This window comes from Nomascus leucogenys, chromosome 8, assembly GCF_006542625.1.
Source record: "Nomascus leucogenys isolate Asia chromosome 8, Asia_NLE_v1, whole genome shotgun sequence".
Lineage (NCBI taxonomy): Eukaryota > Metazoa > Chordata > Mammalia > Primates > Hylobatidae > Nomascus > Nomascus leucogenys.
In genome coordinates, this window is record NC_044388.1 from 17,249,280 (window position 1) to 17,273,261 (window position 23,982).

A 23,982-nucleotide genomic window follows, 5' to 3' on the forward strand; every position below is an offset into this window, starting at 1 on the left:
GACAACTTTTTCTGTGACTAGCTAGATAGTAAATGTTTTAGGCTTAGCAGGCCATATGGTCTCTGTTGCAACTATTGAACTGCGCTTGTGTAGTGCAAATGCAGCCATAGATGATATGTAAATGAATGTGATGGTCATGTTCCAATAAAACTTTATTTGTAAAAACAGGCAATGGGTCAGATTTGGCTTGTGGGCCAGAGTTTGCTGCCCCCTGTGGTATAATATCATACAGTCATAAAGCAGTATGTTCTGAATACTACTTGTGTAAAAAGACAGGAAAAAAATATGTATTTCTTTGTATATGGGTAAAATGTTTCTGAAATGACATACAAGAAAAGGATAACAGTGATTGACCCCCATAGAAAAAAATGGTGGCTAGGACATGGGTTGGATAGCACTTTTCACTTTATATCTTTTGTATGTTTTGAATTTTGAACTAAGTGAATGTATTATCTATTATACATGTTGAAATAAAATAAAAGTAAATTTAAAAAGACATAAAAGCAAGCCCTTTTGTGAAGCTCTCTGTGAGATACGGATATATGAAGATGCTTCGGGATCCCCATTCAGTGTTTGCCTTGAGCACACTGGGCTACAGCCATGGCTTATTTCACTGAAGAGCCCTCAGGGAGTCCAGCCCGCTTATCAGCACACAGAAGCCTCTAGATTACAGATGCTGTCAGGCGTCCTGCTTTTGCTATTCCCCTGGAAAGGGACTTTCCCAGGTGGTTAACATGGCAATAGCACAACAGGTCATCTTGTAGTCCAGAGTCAGAGTGGCAGTGCCCGTTTTAATTCAGATTCATATATCTTAGAGAATATTGACTCTTGTTGGTAAAAGCAAGAATAGAAAAAGTCTAGACAGAGTAGCCTGTATAAAATGTCTGTGTTTACAGGGAAAATTATTGTTTGTAAGTGTGGATGACGTGGAGACATGCTATTCAAGCTTTCTATTTCTCCTTGTGGGTAAATCTAGACCTATGCTGTCCTCTAATAGAGCAGTCACTAGTCATCTGTAGCTGCTGAAATAAAAATTAAATATAATTAAAAGTTAGTTCCTCAGCCTTATTTATTTTTGAGACAGAGTCTCACTCTGTTGTCCAGGCTGGAGTACAGTGGTGCGATCATAGCTCACTGCAACCTCGACCTCCTAGGCTCAGGTGATCCTCCCATGTCAGCTTCCCAAGTAGTTCCTGTGGGACTACAGGCACATGTCACCACACCTGGCTAATTTTTGTATTTTTGTGGAGACAGGGTTTTGCCATGTTGTTTAGGCTGGTCTTGAACTCCTGGGCTTAAGTGATCTGCCCACCCTGACCTCCCAAAGTGCTGGGACTATAGGCGTGAGCCACTGCACCTGTATAACCCCCTGTGGCCAGTAGCTACCATACCGGATTGCTGCGTGGGTTATAGAATATGCCCATCATTGTGATATTTCAGTTAGATGGCCCTGCTTTAGATGATCTTGAATGTTTCTTTTGGCCCTAAGACTATCAACAACCAGAAACCTCACAATTCATTTCAATCTATTCACTTGTCTTCATTCTTAATAGTTTGCACAATCTGTCATCCTGACATGTGACATGAAGGCATGATGGTTACAGCTCAGATAAAGTTCCTAACTGCAGATGCCTCAAACTGACCTGAGGCAAGTGCAGACCTACTGTTAGAGAAGATAGCATGGGAGCAATCCATTTGTTTCTGGCCCTGGGGACTCTTAAGACAGACTGAGTTCTCTCACATCGGGGCAACCACCAGCTTGTGCTGGTGATTGATTAAGCCTTTGGGTATTGTATACATCATCCAGTTGCAGCAGGCAATGGATGGAGAAATGAGGCCTCTGGGAATGAAAGTTTGGAGTTAGCTTTGGGCAAATGGAAATTGAATGGAAGGAGCATCTCAGGAAGAAGGCTAAGAAGGCAAAACAGAGCTTGCATTGCAGGAGGCAGACTTCAGACCAGGCTTAGGGTGAGGGAACAAAGACGTCTCAGTGCCCCGGCTGAGAAATTGGACAAGAAAGACAGGACCTGTGCTCCCCTAGAGGAGGTGGGCTGAGGGCAGAGCTGTTTGCCTGGCAGAGGAGGTGAGATGGTGGGGGTTTGGGGAGGGGCACAGTTTTAGTTCTCTGCTCAACACTGAGGGGCCCGGTAGGCAGAATTCTAAGATGGCCTCCGTAATCTCTGCTCTCTGGTGTTATGTCCAATGATTAAATTATGTTAGATGACAAGGATGAAGAGATTTTGACGTGTAATTATGGTTCCAAATCGGTTAAATTTGAGCTGATCAAAAGAGGAGTATCTGAGTGGGCCTGACTTAATCAGATTAAAGGCTTAAAATGGTAATGCTTTTCTGTTGGCCCTGAAGGAGCAAACGGCTCTGCTGTAAATGGCCTCTGAGGAGGACTGGCCTCTAGGAGTTGAGGACCTCAAGCCTACTTCTGCAAGGAATTGAACCATGCCAAGAGCCCGAATAAACTCTGAAGATGAGAACCAAGGTACCCTGGTGGGTACCGTGACTGCAGCTTTGTGAGGCCCTGTGGTGATGCAGTGTAAACAAACCTATTGCACTGCCAGTCATATAAAAGTCTAGCACATACAATTATGTGCAGTGCATAACACTTGCTAATAATAGTAAATGTTACTGGTTTACGTATTTACTGTATCTATATTTTTATCATTAGCGTACTCCTACTTATTAAAAAAGAAAAACAGTTAACTGTAAAACAGCCTCAGGCAGGTCCTTCAGGAGGAATTCCAGAAGAAGGCATTGTTGTTACAGGAGCTGAAAGCTCCATGCATGTCACTGCCCCGAAGACCTTTCAGTGGGACAAGATGTGGAGGTGGAAGACAGTGATACTGACGATCCTGACCCTGTGTAGGCCTAGGCTAATGTGTATGTATGTGTCCTAGTTTTTAACAAAAGAAGTTTAAAAGGTTAAAAAAAAAATAGAAAACAAGCTTATAGAATAAGGATAAAAGAAAGAAGATATTTTTGTATAGCTGTATGACATGTTTGCATTTTAAGCCAAGTGTTATTATAAGAGAGTCAAAAATTTGGAGTTCGGGGCCCTGCGCCCCTTCTCACATACGTTGCCTTAAGCATCTCTTCCATTTGGCTGCTCCTGAATTGTATCCTTTATAATAAGCTGGCAAAAATATGTTAAGTGTTTCCTTGAGTTCTGGGCACTGTTCTAGCAAACTATCTACTTATCCCTCTGCAGAGGAGGTTGTGGGAACCCCTAATTTATAGCCAGTTCATCCAAAGTATGGGAAAGCCAGACTTGTCATCTGAAGTGAAGGCTGTCTTATGGGACTGAGCCCTTAACCTGTGGGATCTGATGCTACTCCAGGCAGGTAGTGTCAGGATTGAATTGAATTATAGGACACTCAGCTGGTGTTTGGAGAGCTGCTTGGTGTGGAACAAACCTACATATTTGGTGTCAGAAGCATTTTGTAAGAGCATAGGGGACAATAAGGATTTTTTAAAAAAGAGATGGGGTCTCACCGTGTTGCCCAGGCTGAAGTAGAGTGGCTATCCATAGGCATGATCATAGTGTACTTCTCCTTTGAACTCTTGGCCTCAAGCAATCCTCCTGCCTCAGCCTCCTGAATAGCTAGGACTACAGGCACATGCCACAGTGCCCAACTTGAAAAAAAAAAAAAAGTTGTTTTGTTTTACATGACTAACTAGGAGGTCTAGAGTGTGGTGTGGCATGTTGTCTGAGGTTCCCGAAGCATCCCTGAATACCCTGCATTAGGTAACCACAACAAATAGACAAGGAAGAGCTAGACTTTAAGACCCTCCAGAAATTCTCTGGACCAATCTGATCCTGTCATCACTGAATCATACAACTTCAGAAGTTCCAAAAACTGGACCATGAGGTTCCTGACATTCATAACACCATAGCTGGAAAGAATATGATTACTGCACTGACCTTAGCCAGAACCTCCTAATAAATTTTTTTATGTCTATATTTTATTAAGCTTTTAATGACTGAAAAAATAAACAGAATTGGCAGATAAGTTCTAGCAGATGCTGACGGTACCGCCTTTATCCTTTAGGCTTTCGCAGTTTAGTGCTCTCCTGTTCCCCCTGCCAGATTCTGCATCTTTTTGCCTGAGAGTTTCTCTGAAGCCTTTGGAAGGCCACTCTGATAGCAGATGGCAGAAGACTGTTGGGAGATGGTATTAGCATCTCAGCTCCCTCGCCTTTCCCCTCTCCTCTATTCTATACCATTTCTCACAATTCTTCTTGGTTTACATGTCAGTCTCCCACAGTGGTAATTGGTTTGATTATGCATTCTTTGTTGGTTCCCTTCTTTGCTTCTCCTCTACTGGTATTTTGTTGGTTTTTAACTCCCGAACTTCCAGGTAAACTACCTTAACTCCAATATTTGTTTCAGGATCTGCTTCTGAAGGAACCTAAACTAAGATATAAATTAATCATGTTAATTAATTTTCAGCCTCTGTGGTCCGAAAGGTAATTAAATGCATGCTTGCATTTTCTTTACAAAAGCTTTTGAAAGCTGTGTGTGCTAAGCCATTTCACATTTATGCTTTGCCGCCAAGAAACCGACAAGAGATGCTCAGGATGGGCAAATGTCAGCCCCTGAGGGCACAACTGCAACTGACAAAACTATTTATTGGAGGAATTCTGGCTGTCAGTTCAGATCTCTGTTGATGATCAGAGGAATTCACTCATTCTGCAAATATTTTCTGAGCTCTGCCTCTCTGCAAGAGGCCCAGGCAGCATTGGCCAAGCTAAAACAAATACTGTCTGTTTTCTCTGAGATGTAGCTTTCAGATTACTCTATTAAAAAAACACTAATGAATCTGTTCAGAATTAATGTTTGAGTTACTGTTGGGCTAGTGATGATTCTCTAAGGGTTGAGGAGGAGATAACAATGACTTTTTTTTTTCTTTTTCAAACTATGAAGGATTTATTTCTGATAATTATAATGGTCTGTCCTTTCCCAAAGAAACAGTCACCACAGTGTGGTGCACACCTCAGGAGGGCTGGGACAGAAGCAAAGTTTGCAAACTGCTGGGCCTCTGAGGTTTAGCTTTAGGAGCAGAGCCAGGGGAGAAACGATGCAGCCCAATGCAGAGAAAAGGTCTCTGGACCAAGAACAGGAGAGTTGAACTATGGGGCTCTCAACCAGCTGTGTGATCTTGGGAAGTCACCTGCACTCTCTGGGTCTCAGTTTCCTCACCCCTAAAATTAGGGAGTGGGATCAGATGGTCTCTGGGACCATTAATTATCTGTTACCTGTCATGAGTTTGTTAAAAAAGGCAACGGACCAAACTCAAATCTATGGCTTCACTTTACCTCTGTGTTGCTCCACTTCTCATCAGGTTGGGTGGAGTGAGGGGAAGTCGTTTTTTGAATAACTAGGCGCTATTTGCCATAAAAAAGTGTTTGTAGTGACCTGGCTCAAGGATTGGTGGTTAGAAAGAAAGGAAGCTATTGAAATGGGGTAGGGGTTGGAGAAATGGGTGAGTGAAAGGATGTTTTCTAGGTTGGAGAACATTTGGGGGATCCAGAATTGATGAAGACCCTCCTGGGAAGGTTCCTGTTGATACTTGGGGGATAGAGGGAGTATGATGGGAGAAAGGACAGAAAAGGCTCTCCTATTTTTCTTTTCATAGCTTTTTATAATTCTTATGGTTCTCAAATCTGACTGCATATTAGAATGCAGTCACAAAGTCCCTCTCCTTCTTCTGATTTAATTGGTCTGGGATGGCGATTTTCAAAAATGCTCTGAAATAATCCTGCTGCGTAGCCAGGATCAAGAACCACTAAATAGTAACCAAGAGCTCAGAAACAGCCTTTTGCCTTAACTGAGACATCTACCTTATTTTCTCTACTTTTCCACATTTTCCTTCCTCTTCACTATTCATCCTCTGTCTCAAGAGTACAAAGTCAGAAACGGGTGGGAGATGGAGAAGGGAAGAACAAACCCTATGCATCCTATTTTCTGGTTAATTCCTGTATTATTTATGAGGTTTAATAAAAGTTGTTTTTCTTCCATGAATATAATGTAGACTATTTAACAAAAACTTGAGAAATACTCAAAAACAAAAAAGAAAAAACATCTCAAAGTGTCAGACTGATCCATCACTCAAAGGCAACAACTGCTAATCCCATTTTAGTCTTTTCTTTCTAAAATTTTTTCTCAATGCCTAGTTTCTTTGTTTGAATGCTTTACCCTACTGTATATACCAGGAAGTGGCAAACTGCAGTCCACAGGCCAAATCCATCTCACTGCTTATTTTTGTAAATAAAGTTTTATTGGAACACAGCTATGCTCATTTGCTACCTACTGGCTACAGCTGCTTTCACACTGCTGTGGCAGCGCTGAGGAGTTGCAACAGAGGCCATCTGGCCCAAGAAGGCTGAAATATTTACTGCTAGTCCTTTACAGAAAATATTTTTTGGCTTCTGGCATATACCATCCTGTACTCTCATTTTCTCCTCATTTTACCTTATATTATGAGCACGTTCCTGTTTTATAAATGCTTCATAAACATTAATTCTAATAACTGCCTGACATTTTACTGCACATAGGTAGTTGTGGCTTAGATTTTCTTCTACTAGTAAATGTGTATGTTTTTTTCACTCTTATAATGCTTCAGTGAGTATATTTGGACATAGATGATTTGTTTTTTCAATTATTCTTTTTTTTTTTTTTTTTTTTTGAGACGGAGTCTCGCGCTGTCGCCCAGGCTGGAGTGCAATGGCCCAATATTGGCTCACTGCAAGCTCTGCCTCCCAGGTTCATGCCATTCTCCTGCCTCGGCCTCCCGAGTAGCGGGGACTACAGGCACCCGCCACTGCGCCTGGCTAATTTTTTGTATTTTTAGTAGAGACAGGGTTTCACCATGTTAGCCAGGATGGTCTCGATCTCCTGACCTCATGATCCACCCGCCTCGGCCTCCCAAAGTGCTGAGATTACAGGCGTGAGCCACCACGCCCGGCCTCAATTATTCTTTCAGGATTGTATTCAGATTATTCAGTTGGTAGCTAGGGGCATTTTAACACTCTTGGTACATATTACTAAATTTCTTATTCAAAGACAGTGCACTAGTTTGTGCTCTTCAGTAATACAGTAGAGAACCTACTTCTCCACATGCTTGCCAGCATTATTACCATTTTAAACATTTTCTACTTTTAGATAGGTAAACAAAAAGCTATTATTTTAATTTTCATTTCTTCTGTTTCTAATGAGGTTGAACTTGTTACTAAACTGTTGTTATTTCTTCGTCTGCACATTGACTAGATTTCAGCTCAGCGTGGCCTCCTCCTGCATAGGGCAGAGTGGAGGATGCTGGTCCTGCCTCTCACCTTAGCTTGGAGCAGGGCTCCTGCCTCCACCCGGTGCTTTTCAACATCTCTCTCCCACTGAATTCTGATCGTCTCAAGGATGTCGTCCAGACCAGTGCCAATGGGAACATCCATTTGTTCCAGCTCACACCCTGCCAACTGTTTGTGCAGCACCTTCACATCCTGAAAACAACAATATACATCTTAAGTGAGTTACAGGGGGAAATAAATGGCATAGAATTCTAGCCAGCAGGAAACCAGCTCTGTGGGCAATTCTTTTCTTATTCCACAACTGCCAGACACAGGCTTCACAGAGATTGGGAGAGTCCTTGACCTTCTTCCCAGGGTAAGTATAATTTCTCTTTTCTCAAGGATGCATTTCTCCCTTCCTTCCTTTCTTCCTTCCTTCCTACCTTCCTTCCTTCCTTCCTTCCTTCCTTCCTTCCTTCCTTTCCTTTCCTTTCCTTTCCTTCTCTTTCTTTCTTCCTCCCTCCCTCCCTTCTTTCTTTCTTTCTTTTCTTTCTTTCTTTTTCTTTCTTTCTCTTTCTTTTCCTTCCTTCCTTTTCTCTCTTTCTTTCTTTCTTTCTCTCTTTCTGTCTGTCTTCCTCCCTCCCTCCCTTCCTTCCTTCCTTCCTTCCTTCCTTCCTTCCTTCCTTCCTTCCTTCCTTCCTTCCTTCCTTCTTCCTTCCTGCCTGCCTGCCTGCCTGCCTGCCTGCCTGCCTGCCTTCTATTTTTTGACAGGGTCTCACTCTGTCACCCAGGCTGGAGTGCAGTGACATGATCTCAGGTCATTGCAGCCTCCACCTCTTGGGCTCAAAAAATCCTCCCACCTCAGTCTCCTGAGTAGCTGAGACTACAGGCACAGCACACACCACCATGCCCGGCTAATTTTTGTATTTTTAGTGGAGACAGGGTTTCACCGTGTTGCCCAGGCTGGTCTTGAACTCCTGGGCTCAAGTGATCCCTTGCCTTGGCCTCTCAAAGTGCTGGGATTACAGGCTTGAACCACCATGCCTAGCACCAAGGATGCCTTTCTTAGGTTGGTCTCCACAAGCCCAGGCCCAAAGCAGAAATCAAAATAAATAAATAAATAAAACAAAAACAAAGTAAGCAACAACAGCAAAGGGAATTTAGGCATAAAGCCAGACAAGGCTGAAAGAGACTTAAAAAATAACTTTGGTATCTCTAAAGGGTTACTGTTGGAGAGTAGTCTTAAATCACTGAGCTAAGAACAAGAAGAAACGGGCTTACAGTTGCTGGTTAGCTTAAGTTGGTCTCAAGAAAGAACTTCCCAATGTGAGCATTGTTAAGTGGGTTTTGACTCTTTCAACTTGAATCAGCCTAAATCTCGGATCAGACAGTAATATGTGTGAGGTGGTTTAGAATTGCTGAAGTCTCGCAGGGAACTAGACCCCATAACTGTTGGAGGTCCTCTTCAGTTTTGTCACTCAATAATCTGACCCAATTTTGTTAATGAGTAGATGTCAACCACAGCTTGGATCTACCCTCAGAGTTATTTTGTTTGTATAATACAGTGTTGAAAAAAAAACCTGACATAGAATGCATTGAGGAGGGGTTGCTCCCTCTAATTTAACACAAGTTCCCTCATTTGCTAGTGCCAAGACTGGCTGCCTTCCCGTTTCTGTACCACACTGGTTCCTGAAGCTATTTGAGTTTGAGACTGCTGGGGTAACCTGACCCACTACAAGGATCTGAAAGTATTTTACAGGTATGTTCCCTGCAGTCCTGGGCATGCAATGTGGAGAGTCAGAGATGAGCTACTGTGGCCTTGTTCTGAAGCACAGGCAGACAGATGTGCACTTCCGGTCTTGTGGCCAACCCAGCAACCCCAGCCCCCTCCTACCTCTTCATAGTTTCTTGATAGAGAGCCAAGTTCTTCTTTCAGACTTTCTATTTGACTCTCCAGGTCCATTTTAGTCAAATTAGCCTCATCAATGACTTTATACAGAGAGTTAATTTCCTCTTCTGCCGCCTTTCGAAATGGCAGCTCATTTTCATATCTGCAGATAAAGGAACTTAATCAGCATAACTGAGTAGCCCAAAAGAAAAAGAATCAGATTATAAATGTTACCAACAGGCCAATTATGTGATAGTTAGACAATGAATGGTAAAAGTCACTGTTTCAATAGATTTGAGGGCACTGTTAGTGCAACTGTCACACATTGATTTATTAAAATGAAGGCAATTGCAGCCAACTTACGATAACCTGGCTTCATGGGCTACCAGCCTCATGGGAGTGTTGTAACACAGAGCTCCAGGGAAAACTCAGGAGTTCAGATCCAGGTTAGGGGATCTGGCATCTTCACCGCTATCCTGATTGTCCTCCTTTTCAACCAAGGATCCTTTAACAAACATTACTGACAACGTGCTAAGCACCAGGGTGGGGACCCCAAAATAAGAAATGTGGTTTCTATCTCCAAAGCACCCATGTTAAAAGTGTCCATCTCCAGGAGAGTGGCTGCAAACACAGATGCCTTCAGGAACTGAGTGGGAGGTGTAGCTGAGCACGGTTCTCAAGGCTGGATGCACATTAAGTCACCTGGTGAGCTCTAAAACTGCTGAGGCCTGGACCCCACCCCTGGGGACTCTGATTTAATTAGTCTATAGCTTGTGCACTGCACTGACATTTTTAAGTGCCCAGGTAATTCTGATATGCAGCCAGGATTAAGAATCATTACTGTAAGCTAGTAGTTTTCAAAGTATTTGAGTCCCAGGACCAGCAGGATCAGCATCCCTGGGAACTTGTTAGGAATATAAATTTGGGGCCCGTCTCCAGACCCATTGAATCAGAAATTCAACAGGGTGGGGTGCAGCAATCTCTGTTTTCTATATGGCCCCTGGGTGATTCTGAGCATTCCAGAGTTTGAGAACCCTGCTCTAAACCAACTGACGGTGGGCAAAATCTTTGAGCCCTTGGGGCCTACTTTATGTCTACAAGGAGGGGTGTGAGCTGGATAATCATGGCTCTGTTATCCTGCCAGCCTCCCCTGAGGTAGAAGGTGGATGATGCAGGCTCCAGAACAGCATTATCCACACTGCCCAGGAGTCTAGGGATGTGGAGGGACTGTCGCCTCTGCTGTAAGGCATTACCTCTCTTTAAAGTCATCTGCTCCGGCCTGGATAGTTTCTGTCTGCAGCATAAGCCGGGCATTTTCCAAGACTGCCTCGCCCACCTAGAGCAATCACACACACCAAAGGAGACAAGGTCACTGGGAGCGTCAAGATCACTTACCACCATGACTTGTGTTAGGCACAGAGGCTCTGGGGGACCTCAGAGAACCTTTCTTACAGCAAATATTTGTGGAATTAAGATGTCCCTCTCTTTGGGACAATGGTCAGTGTGGGGGGATATAAATAATAAGGCATAAAATCTGGATATCTTCTAAGAGTTTTTAGAGTGGGATTTTTGGCACAAAAAGACTATTCAGAGGCCGACTTGTTCATAGCCTCTGTCACAGTGACAAGCTTTCATCTCTCCAGGGCAGAGTCTGGCTCCTTAGATGAAGATTCACTGGCTTTGCCTAGCAGCTCTTAAAATTTCTGGTCATGGATGCCTTTGGAAGGCTGGTGAAAGCTCTAGACGAGTGCTGAGAGAGCTTCCTGTGTTAGTGGAAATGCTCTGTGTCTGCACTGTCCAGCATGGTGGCCACCCGTGGCTACTGTATTGGGCAGCGTGGTTCCAGAGTTTCGTCTCCCCCAAAACATACACATGAACATAAACATTGTGGATATAGTTTAGGGGTTTCATGGAGCCTTGAGGAGTGGTTTTTCAAACTTGAATCCCCAAGCCTCTCAGGATCTCCCACAGGTAGGGATTGCTGGGTGCCCTCCCTTCAACCCAAGAAACTCCTTTATATATATATATATATATAAATGGTGAGCTGAAGGCTCTGATAGGGGGAGCCCGCGGGGTGGAGCCAAGTCCCAGCTGTGGGGGAAGAAAATAACTGCGCTCTCCCCTTGCTCCAGTGTGGCTGTCTTATTTTGTTTCATTTCATTGAATTTCTTTTTTTTTTCCTTTGAGACAGAGTCTTGCTTTGTTGCCCAGGCTGGAGTGCAGTGGTGCAATATCTGCTCACTGCAACCTCTGCCTCCCAGATTCAAGATATTCTCGTGCCTCAGCCTCCTGAGTAGCTGGGATTACAGGCATGTGCCACTGTGCCCGGCTAATTTTTGTATTTTTAATAGAGACGGGGTTTCACCATGTTGGCCAGGCTGGTCTCGAACTCTTGACCTCAAATGATCCAACCATCTTGGCCTCCCAGAGTCCTGGGGTTACAGGTGTAAGCCACCAAACCCTGCCGTTTTCATTGAATTCCCCGCTAGCAAAGCTAATCTTTTCTGTTCCAGCTTGGCCTGGGGCACACTGGGGAGCAGGCAGACTAGGGTCTCTCCCTTTCCTAGTTCTTAATCACTCCTGTCTCTCACCTCTGGTGTCTGGAGTTCTCCTTCTGGTTGATAAAGAACTTGCAACTCATTCACATTTAAGTATCAAAGGACTAATATTGGCTTAAAATAGTGATTTATATCCTTCTTTTAAGGTAACAATTCCTACCCTCCAAAATTAAAGCTTATAGAAAACCCATATATATGTACAGTTGTCCTTTGGTATCTATGGGGTCTTGGTTCCAGTCCCCCACAGATGCTCAAGTCTGTTATATAAAATGATGTAGTATTTGCATATAACCTACACACACATCCTTCCATATACTTTAAATCATCTCAAGATTACTTATGATACCCAATACAATGGAAATGCTATGTACATAGTTGTTATTTATTGTGTTATTTAGAAAATAATGACAAGAAAAAAGCCCACATGTTCAGTATAAATGCAATCATCTATTTTTTAAAAAATATTTTGATCCACAGTTGGTTGAATCCATGGATGTGGAACCCATGGTATGAAGGACCGACTGTACTTTGCACTAGTGGTTCTCAAAGTGTGGGTCCTGGACCAGCGGCAACAGCATCACCTGGGAACTTGTGAGAAATGCACATTTCAGCCCCTGTTTCAGATGAACCTATCGGAATCTCTGCAGGTAGGTCCCAACAATTTGTGTCTCAGCAAGCTTTCCAGGGGCTTACGATGCATACTCAACCTTGAGAACCCCGGTTTCACATGGCCCTGCCCCCAGGCCTGCTCTGGCTGCCTCCCTGCTGCACCTGGAATCCCTCTGTGCCTTAGCACCTGCTGCCTCCATTGAGAGCAAATTGTTTCACTATCTCCCCCCTCCCAGCCCTCACTGTCTGAGAAAGCCTGCTCCAGTATAATGCTCATTTCAAACATGGCTTCCCCACGAAACTTTTCTATTTATTCACTCATTCATTCTTGCCTTAATTTCTTCAGCACATAATTACTGTTTTTGCCAGGCTCTGTCCTGTTTGTTGAGAAACCAGCAGCTATTGGGAGACGAGGTTAAAAAGGTAGACAAGACCAGATCATAGAGGGAAGGCCTTGGACACAATGGAAAGGAGTTGAGATTTACTGAGAAGCCTTTGAAAGGGCTTGAGCAGGGTACAGAGGTGATCTGTGCACTAAGTGGACCCTCTGACTACTGTGGGAAGAGAGGACTGGAGGAGGCAGGAGAAGATGCCAAAGAACCAGTCGGGAGGCTCTTGCAGTGGTCCAGGGAGCCCATTTTATTAATGATGGTGGCCTTGACGAATGATGTGATCATAGGGTAGGTGGGAAAAGGTGGACTAGTTTAAGATGCATTTGGGGGATTGAACAGTCAGTTCTTGGTGGTGCAGTAGTTGTGGGGAGAGTGAGGGAAAACAACTGGGGTGATCCCTCCGTTTCACCCTGAGCTGTAGAGAGCATGGTGGGGCCTTTGCTGATTCTCTTCCTCCCTCATTGGCTGGTTCCTGCATCTGACTCACAGCCCACCCCTGTGGCACATTATCCCTCTCTTACCACATTTAGTATAAACATTTTGTAGACAACGACTGTGTTTTCTTATTCTGGAACCTGGCTCCTCCATTCACCAGCATGGGCCAGTGGCTTAGAGTAAGTAATTCTAAGATTTGGTTTCCTCCCCCATAAAATGAAGATAATAATACTCCCTTCCTCCTGGGAGAATTAAATGAGCCAAGGTGTATGAGACTCAGTGTATGTGTGACTCAGCAGATTGCCTGGCACAGAGTAAATATTGCATGAATGGTAGCCATTATCATCATTGTTATTTGTCTTTGTACAAAGCAGTTGTTCAATGAATGTCGAATGAATTTGACGGGTTTGTGCAGTCTGGCACTGATCCTGCTTTACTTTTCTGAATGTGCACAGGCAGTTGAATGAAGACTTCCATCTAGTGGCTTGATATATATATATATATTTTTTTCCTTTGTTTTTCCTGTCCATAGTCATTTGAAAAGTCCTAGTCATTTGTACTATGATAGTGAGGACTTTATCCCTTTCTATAATACTACTCCTGTTTTCATTGTGGATGTAGTTATTAAAATAAATGAGCTGGTGGTGGCAGATGAGAGATTTGACCATCATTGTGTTAAAGAAAAGGCAAAGACAAGCAGCGTTTTAAAAAAGGTTATCATTTGGGTCCAAGGGTAAAATTAATGGTTTGTTTGGAGTAAAGATATTGGCATCCTGGCAGCTAGAGCTGCAGGCGTGGGGAGGAGGTGGGTAAGACTGAGCTCCTGGGAAATTAAACTCAGCTGGTGCAGTGGCAAGATGCAAGATTCCCTTGGAAACTCTTCCCACATTTATTTGACTTTCAAGTTTAGGATGGATGTTCAGCATAACTTGCTTCTAGCAATAAAGGAATGAGAAATAATTCTCAGTCCCTAGCACCCCAGTGATACTGCTCTTAATAACAAGGCAAAGGCCACCGCATTACCAAGCCCGGCAGATGCTTCTCTGTGCTCATCTTGACCTGCCGGTTGCATTTGTCACAGATGTACTTTCCTGTCTCGGCTTCCATGACACCACTCTCTCTGGACTTCCTCCTACTTCATTGACCATTCTTTCTCATTATTCTCTGCTTCATCAGGTGTTTCTTCCTTATCTGACCTCTAAATGTTAAAGTTTTTCAGGATTGGGTCTTGGTGCTTCTTTTTTTTAATCACTAAATGGTCTGACCTATCCACATAGATTTAAATGGCATTGTATGTGCTAATAACTTTCACATTTAAATGTCTATCTCAGAACTTTCTGCTCAGCTCCAGACTTGCATACTTACCCTCTCTTTGAGGTCTTCACTTGGCTACTTCTCACACATCTCAAACTTAACATGTCCCCAAATGAAAATCTAGATAATTTCAGCCGGGCGCGGTAGCTCACGCCTGGAATCCCAGCACTTTGGGAGGCTGAGGTGGGTGGATTACCTGAGGTCAGTTGTTTGAGACCAGCCTGGCCAACATGGTGAAACCCCCGCCTCTACTAAAAATACAAAAAATTAGCCGGGCGTGGTGGCATGCACCTGTAATTCCAGCTACTTGGGAGGCTGAGGCAGGATCATCACTTGAACCCAGGAGGCAGAGGTAGCAGTGAGCTGAGATTGTGCCACTGCACTCCAGCCTGGGCAACAAGAGCGAAAATCCATCAACAAAAAGAAGAAAATCTAGATAATTTCCCCTCAAATCTTCCCTTTCCCCACTGCCCCTTGATCCTCTTCATCTCAGTAAACAACCCCAATGTCTACCCGGAAACCAAGGGGTCACCTTGATCTCTCACTTTCTGTCGTCTCCCACATCTCATTGATCACTGAGTCTAGTCAATTCTACCCCCACAATGTATCTCAAATCCATTTACTTCTCTCTACCTCTCTTGACATCACCCTAGTGCAAGTCACCATCATGCTCTCCTATCCCATTATAATATCCCATTGTAATATCCTTCCAACTCCCTGATCTCTACCTCCCTCCTCCAATGCATTCTACATCCTGCTTCCAGAGTGGGCTTTTTAAACTCTTGTAATCATATCATGTCACTCTGATTAAACTAAATTAAAACTCTTCAGAGGGGCTGGGTGTGGTGGTTCATGCCTATAATCCCAGCACTTTGGGAGGACAGGGTGGGTGGATTGCTTGAGCCTAGGAGTTTGAGACCAGCCTGGGCAACATAGCAAAACCCTATCTCTCCAAAAAGCAAAACAAAACAAAAAAACAGAATATCCAGGCGTCGTGATGTGCACCCACAGTCCCAGCTACTTGGGAGATTGATGTGGGAGGATCTCTTGAGGCCAGGAGGTCGAGGCTGCAGTGAGCTATGATTGCACCACTGCACTCCAGCCTGAGAGACAGAGTGAAAGTGAAAGCCTGTCTCAGAACAAAAACAACACACAAAACAAAACAAAACTCTATAGAAGTGTCTCTTAAACTTAGAGTAAAACCCAATCTTCTGAAGTGGCCTTCAAGGCCCTGCATGCTTGTTACTCTTCCATTGCTCCCAAGGCTCCAGCCATGTGGGTCTTGGTCTTTCTGGACCATACCAGTCCCTCTCCTGCTCGAGGCCCTAGCACTCGCCGACTCCCCTGCCTGACCCACTCCTCCCCTCCTCTTTGCATGAATAGCTCCCTCATTCTGGTCACCTTACTGCGAGAAGTGCTTCCCTTTACTCTGCCCCTTTCTGCTTTGTTAGTTTTCTTTAAAACACCACAGCTTTTATTATGAATTTTATGGTTTTTAAATTATTTTATCTGTATTTTCTGCTAGAATATAACCTCCTGGAGGTCAGGCACTGCCTTTCTGTCCTGTTTGTTTTTCCATCCCTAGCACAGTGTCTGGTACAGCAGGTATTAATTGAATTAATGAGCCCAGCAGTAGTGCTGCCTCTTTATGGAGAACCCAAGCAGGGAAGACCCAGTGCCTACCCTCAGGGAACAGCCAGGTTCTTACCTAGCTCCAACCTGAGAATCACCTTAAACATCTCTCTCTCCCTCATCTCACAAGTCAAAAACCATCAATTCCCCAAGTAGATGTGCCCAAATCCATTCCCACTCCATTATCCAGCTTGGTTCAAGTCCTAATCATCTCTTTTCTGGTTTAACCTGATAGTCGTTACCTGGGGACAAAAACTAAGAAGCCCATGCACAGTGAGTTAAGATTGCATCTGAGGCCGAGTGCAGGGGCTCACACCGGTGGCTCATGGGGATTACAAAGTGTAATCCCAGCACTTTGGGAGGCTGAGGCAGACGGATCACCTGAGGTCAGGAGTTCAAGACCAGCCTGGCCAACATGGCAAAACCCTGTCTCTACTAAAAATACAAAAATTAGCCCTGCATGGGTGTGCCTGTAATTCCAGCTACTCAGGAGGCTGAGGCAGGAGAATTGCTTGAACCTGGGAGGCGGAGGTTGCAGTGAGCCGAGATGGCGCCATTGCACTCTAGCCTGGGCAACAAGAGCAAAACTCCATCAAAAAAAAAAAAAAAAAAAAGATTGCATCTGAAAGTGAACTTAGGGGAAATGTCTTCAAGTAATGGAGAAGTCCAGCCATCTCTTGAGACAGTTCACCCACAAGCACAGTCACAGCCACTGGGTGTCCAAGGAGAATGAGAGACATTTGAGGGCTAAGGTTGGATTTCACTCTGGAAGCCACAATACACTTCTGAGCCTGTACTGCAAATAAACCCTGACTTCATCAGACTCTGCTCTGACTGGGAAGGAACATCATTGTAGAGGGGCCAGATGAGCATGCAGTGAGAAGCTAGAACTGCTGGCCGGGGTTTATTTGCCATTGTTGGGCAAACAGGATCACCTTGGCCCCTAGAAGTCTGTCATGCTGAGGACAAAGTGTTTTAGGCTCCTCTTTCCCTGGAAGCCTCTCTGTCCCTCCAAGTTCTGGTTCTGGGCCCACCTAGACTTCAACCTCCAGCAACCTCAGAAATACAAGGGCTTGCTTTGGATAGTAGGCACCAGTGCTGGTCACTAAAGAGGTTTAACCCCTACCATATATAGGGTTTAACCCCTACCATTTATAACACAGTCCTGGGTGTTTATGTCAGATGAGTTTGTTGTGAGACAGCCCTTTAGGGCTTAATTTTCTCCAGCTGCCCCCAAAAAATCTAATTTTGAGCCCCAGGCACATCCAGATACAGTGATTCTGAGGGGGCTCTATTTAGACAGCCAGCATCTCCTGCTGATATGGTTGGCTGTATCCCCACCCAAATCTCATCTTGAATTGTAGGTCCCTTAATCCCCACGTGTTGTGGGAGGGACCTGGTGGGAGGTAATTGAATCATGGGGTAGGTTTTCCCGTGCTATTCTCATGATAGTAAGATATTAAGTCTCACGAGATCTGATGGCTTTATAAAGGGAAGTTCCCCTGCACATGGTCTCTTGCCTGCCACCATGTAAGATGTGCCTTTGCTCCTCCTTTGCCTTCTGCCATGATTGTGAGGCCTCCCCAGCCATGGGGAACTGTGGGTTCATTAAACCTCTTTTCTTTATGAATTACCCAGTCTCAGGTATTTCTTCATAGCGGTATGAAAATGGACTTATACACCCTCTGTGACATTGCTTTCTCTCTCTCTCTCTCTTTCTCTCTCTCTCTCTGTCTCTGCTTTCTAACCTCTCACCCTCCCCCTTTCTACTGGAATGAACTTACTCAGATGCAGATTGGAACTCATGTTTTGAACTCATATTTTATTTGAAGTTGTGCTCCGGAATGAACCTTCCCATGTCCCCTTGTCCTATGAAGTCTGTAGCCTTGGGCACAATTTGGACCTTGCTCTTCAGTCTAGTTTTATTTTTCCCTCACTCCCCAACCATGAACTGAGTTATTTTTCTGAACAGACTCAGGCCTTTCTGGCTTCCAGACCTTGACTCCTGCTGCTACCTCTGCATGTCACGGCAGACTGCCTCCTACTTTCCTTTGTCTGGTGAACTCCTATCCATCCTTCAAAACCTGGCTCAGGTTGTGCTAGGTATCCTCAGTACTCCCCATACCTACTGTGGTATATCAATCTCTGCAGTTGTCATGCTGCATGTTATTCTGATCTTTTCCTGCCTTTCTCCATCACTGATTTGTGTGTCCTTGGATCAGGGACAGTCTCTCATCTCTGCCTCCTTAGCATCCAGTTCAGTGCCTGGTACATAGGTGCTCAATAAATGTTTGTTAACAGAATAGACTAAGCAAGCTAGCTGAGGAGAGAAATATAACACTAAACAACAGCAAACACATAAGGCAGAAGATAATCAGAGGTACAGAACAAATATAAGATGCCTGACAAGTAAATTCACATTTTAGAGCCAAACCTTCTTTATAAAACCCCCACATAGAAGCAACAAAACAGACCAAACCAAAATATTTTTTAAAGCACTTACTACACTTATGCCACAGTCAGCCCTTCACAGGCATAATCTCATTTCATCCCTACATCCGATGTGAGTGGTCACACAAAGTGGGTGAACAGCAGTTATTTCCATTATGTGATGAGGAAACTCAGGCTCAGAGAGTTTAAGTAACTTGCCCACATTGCTAAGTGGCTCAGCTAGAACTTAACTCACACCTGTCTGACCTCACAGACTGTGCTTGTTTTAAAAAATATCTTTTAACTATGGGAAATTTCAACTATATATAACTATATATAAAGGTAGAAAGAGTCTAGAATAATGACCCCCCCATCCCTCCACTTCAGCAATTGAAGTATCATGGCTAAATTTTACAATCTCTACCTACCAGCTTCCACCCCATCTGGGAGGCTATTATGCATATATCACTTGGAATATCTGTAAATATTTCAGTAGTCCTTGCTCTATTTTGTAGTTCTTCTATTTTAATTTTAAAATTATTCAAGTGATAATTTAATTATCACCTGATTTAAAAAGTTAAACAGCACTAAAGACCTTCTAGAGACCAACATTTCCCTGCCCCACACTTTCCTCTCCCCACACCCTGCTGTCAGCACTTTCACCTGTTCTTTTTTCTTTTTTTATTTTGTTTCTGAGATGGAGTCCCACTCCGCCACCCAGGCTGGAGTGCAGTGGTGTGATCTCGGCTCACTGCAACCTCTGCCTCCCAGGTTCCAGAGATTCTCCTGCCTCAGCCTCCTGAGTAGCTGGGATTAAAGGCATGCGCCACCACACCTGGCTAATTTTTGTAATTTTGTATTTTTAGTAGAGATGGAGTTTCACCGTGTTGGCCAGGCTGGTCTCGAACTCCCAACCTCAGGTGATCCACCTGCCTTGGCCTCCCAAAGTGCTGGGATTAAAGGCATGAGCCACCGTGCCTGGCCTCACTGTTTCTTTTGTCCAGAGCCTGCCCACATATTTCTTGATTGCTCAAGTTATCAGCCACAGACATCATTTACTGACTTCTAGCTGACAAATGAATATTTAACTTACCCTCCACCTCCCTTTCCCTTTACTGGCTGTTTTGATCACTTTAAATAATAGAGCTCTATTTCTTGTATCAACTATAGACAGTTTCCTCCTCATACTCACACTTTCTCTCTTATAATCTCAGATGTTTTATTTTCTAAGGTCAAAACGGAAGACAAAAAATCAGTTTAATCACCATGCTACTCCGCTGATGCTTCTGTGAAATACAGGTCCTTTCTGCTAAGAATTACAATGTAGGTGCCCCTGGCTGTCAGAAGCTATGGGCGGGTAGCCAAATCGTTGTTTTAGTTCCCCACTGAGCATTCTCAGGCCTGCAGAATAATGTTAGCTACTTGATTATATTTTTCACAGTGCTCCCTCTCCAGGGCAGGCCTGTAAAACCCATGCTCAGCCATCTTGCGCTACCCACATGTTTGAATCATGGTTCTAATGTTAAATAGCTCAGTTCCTGTTTCTTTCTTCTTTCTTTCTTTCTTTCTTTCTTTCTTTCTTTCTTTCTCTCTTCTTTCTTTTTTTCTCTTTCTTTCTTCTTTCTTTTTTCTTTCTTTTCCTTCCCTTCCTTCCTTCCTTCCTTCCTTCTTTCCTTCCTTCCTTCCTTCCTTCCCTCCTTTCGTTTGTTTTCATTTTTTGTGGTTTTTGTTTGTTTGTTTTGTTTTTTGAGACTGAGTTTCGCTCTTGTTGCCCAGGCTGGAGTGCAATGGTGTGATCTCGGCTTGCCGCAACCTCCACCTCCTGGGTTAGAGCAATTCTCCTGCCTCAGCCTCCTGAGTAGTGGTGATTACAGGTATGTGCCACCACGCCCGGCTAATGTTGTATTTTTAGTAGAGACGGGGTTTCTCCATGTTGGGCAGGCTGGTCTTGAACTTCCAACCTCAGGTGATCTGCTGCCTTGGCCTCCCAAAGTGCTGGGATTACAGGTGTGAACCACTGTGCCCAGCCCTCAGTTCCTTTTCTTATAAAATTGAGCTGCTTTGCCTAGTTCAACCATTATGGAAGACAGTGTGGCAATTCCTCAAGGATCTAGAACTAGAAATACCATTTGACCCAGCCATCCCATTACTGGGTATATACCCAAAGAATTATAAATCATGCTGCTCTAAAGACACATGCACACGTATGTTTATTGCAGCACTATTTACAATAGCAAAGACTTGGAACCAACCCAAATGTCCACCAATGATAGACTGGATTAAGAAAATGTGGCACATATACACTATGGAATACTATGCAGCCATAAAAAAGGATGAGTTCACGTCCTTTGTAGGGACATGGATGAAGCTGGAAACCATCATTCTCAGCAAACTATCGCAAGGACAGAAAACCAAATACCACATGTTCTCACTCATAGGTGGGAACTGAACAATGAGGACACTTGGACACAGGATGGGGAACATCACACACCGGGGCCTGTCATGGGATGGGGGGAAGGGGGGAGGGATAGCATTAGGAGATATATCTAATGTAAATGACAAGTTAATGGGTGCAGCACACCAACATGGCACATGTGTATATATGTAACAAACCTGCACGTTGTGCACAGGTACCCTAGAACTTAAAGTATAATAATAAAAAATAAAATTGAGCTGCTTTGTCTTGACAGTACCAGGTGCATAGTAAGCCAAACAAGTCAAACCCAAATGCTTTTTAAGCACTTGCTATGTATTATGCCATGGCAGTTCCTCGCTAGAGAGAGCTTAATAAGCTCTCTCTTGTTTGTGATAGAAAAATTGGAAGCAACCTATGCCTATCAACAGAAAAAGTCAAAACCTATTATATAGACAAGGAACCGTCCATAAATTCATGGAAAAAATGTGTATTATGAAAAAATAATACATAGTTTTTTTGTTTTGTTTTGTTTTTTGAGACAGAGTCTCTCTCTGTCACCCTGGCTGGAGTGCAGCGAAGAGATCTTGGCTCACTGCAAGCTCCGCCTCCTGGGTTCAAGGTATTCTTGTGCCTCAGTCTACCCAGTAGCTGGGACTACAGGCACATGACACTGTGCCCAGCTAATTTTTTGTATTTTTAGTAGCAATGGCCTCAAGTGATCCACCTGCCTCAGCCTCCAAAAGTGCTGAGATTACAGACATGAGCCACCATGCCCAGCCTACATTTCAATTTCTTTTGCACCAAATAAACTCATACTAAGTTCTTATATCTGAACAGAATAGTTCAGAATCAGATATAAGAGGCACTAAGAAGTATAAGGCATCAGTTTGAAAAGAGCCCCTATCATAGCAACATGAATTCTGAAAAATAAGCAAGAGAAAACATCAAATTTGTGGTGAAGCTTGGGTAGAAAAATAATGAAATCATGGGAGCTTTATGAAAAGTTTATGGGGACAACACCCTAAAGAAATCAGCAGTTTACAAATGGATAATTCGTTTAAGAAAGAATAAAATGATGTTGAAGATGAAGGCCACAGCAGCAGACAATTTGCAAGCGAAATATTCATCTTGTACGTGCCCTAATTGAAGAGGACCAATTATTGATCGCAGAAAGAATAGCTGACACCATAGACACAGCCATTGGTTCAGCTTACACAATTCTGACTGAAAAATCAAAGTTAAGCAAACTTTCCACTCAATGGGTGCCAACACTGTTTTGCCCAGCTCAGCTGCAGACAAGAGCAGAGTTTTCAATGGAAATTTTAAACATGCGAGACCAAGATTCTGAAGCATTTCTTCAAGGAATTGTAACGAGATGAAACATAGCTTTACAAGTACAATCCTGAAGACAAAGCACAATCAAAGAAATGGCTAGCAAATGGTGGAAGGGGTCCAGTCATAGCAAAGGGAGACAGGTCAAGAGCAAAGGTCATGGCAACAGTTTGTGATGCTCAGGGCATTTTGCTTGTTGACTTTCTGGAGGGCAAAAAATGGCAACATCTGCTTATTATAAGAGTGTTTTGAGAGTTAGCTAAAGCATTAGCAGAAAAACACCTGAGAAAGCTTCACTAAAGAGGCCTTCTCCATCATGACAAATGCTCCTGCCCATTCCTCTTATTGAATAATGGCAATTTTGCAAGAGTTTCAGTGGAAAATCATTAGGCGTCCACCTTACAGTCCTGATTTGGCTCCTTCTGGCTGCTTTTTGTTTCCTAATCTTAAAAAATCTTTAAAGGGCACTCATTTTTCTTCAGTTAATAATGTGAAAAGACTGCACTAACATTGCTAAATTCCCAAGGCTCTCAGTTCTTTAGGGATGAACTAAATGGCTGGTATCATTGCTTACAAAAGTGTCTCGAACTTGATGGAGCTGTTTATTTCACCTGGGTGCAGGCGGGCTGAGTCCGAAAAGAGTCAGTGAAGGGAGATAGGGGTGGGGCCGTTTTATAAGATTTGGGTAGGTAAAGGAAAATTGCAGTCAAAAGGGGTTTGTTCTCTGGCGGGCAGGAGTGGGGGTCGCAAGGTGCTCAGTGAGGGAGCTTTTTGAGCCAGGATGAGCCAGGAAAAGGACTTTCACAAGGTAACGTCATCACTTAAGGCAAGGACTGGCCATTTACACTTCTTTTGTGGTAGAATGTCATCAGTTAAGGCGGGGCAGGGCATTTTCACTTCTTTTGTGATTCTTCAGTTACTTCAGGACACCTGGGTGTATACGTGCAAGTCGCAGGGGATGCGATGGCTTGGCTTGGGCTCAGAGGCCTGACATTCCTGCCTTCTTATATTAATAAGAAAAATAAAACAAAATAGTGTTGAAGTGTTGGGGCGGCGAAAATTTTTGGGGGGTGGTATTGAGAGAGAGAATGTGAGATGTTTCTCAGGGCTGCTTCAAGCGGGATTAGGGGTGGCGTGGGAACCTAGAGTGGGAGAGATTAAGCTGAAGGAAGATTTTGTGGTAAGGGGTGATATTGTGGGGATGTTAGAAGAAACATTTGTCGTGTAGAATTATTGGTGATGGGCTGGATACGGTTTTGTATGAATTGAAAAACTAAATGGAATAAGAGAAGGAGAAAAACCGGTATAAAATGTCTAAGAATTGGGAGGACCCAGGACATCTGATTCAAGGGTGCCTAAGGAGATTCAGCATATTCCTGCCAGCAAAGATTATTTATTTACTTCAAGAGTTTAGAGTGGCTGTTTGGGGATAGCACCAAGAGATATCAGCTGTGATGGCTTGGAGAAACAGTGTAAACCGGCAGTGTAAACAAGAGCAGGGCACGTGTGAGTAGTTGAGAACGGTGAATAGGAGTATGACTAGACAGAAAATAGTAGGGATGACAAGTTTTTTGGGGCACAGTCTAAGTTGGTCTGGTGTCTGGAATGAGACTGGGGCCTAATAAAAAGGAGCTTAAATGGGCTGTACCTTGTAGCATTCCAGAGACAGGCCTGAATTCTGAG

The 23,982-nt window shown here is 43.7% G+C and overlaps 1 protein-coding gene across 1 annotated transcript in view; it reads right to left on the reverse strand.

Annotated features, from left to right (window-relative positions):
* The window catches only part of BFSP2 (beaded filament structural protein 2), a 75,574-nt gene that overhangs the window by 16,947 nt on the left and 34,645 nt on the right, over window positions 1–23,982 (reverse strand). Inside the window, exons 2-4 of the mRNA XM_003265237.4 lie at window positions 10,435–10,517; window positions 9,188–9,344; window positions 7,345–7,506 (exon numbers count right to left, since the gene is read on the reverse strand). Of these exons, the coding sequence (XP_003265285.1) occupies window positions 7,345–7,506; window positions 9,188–9,344; window positions 10,435–10,517 (402 nt within the window). The remainder of the gene's footprint in view (window positions 1–7,344; window positions 7,507–9,187; window positions 9,345–10,434; window positions 10,518–23,982) is intronic.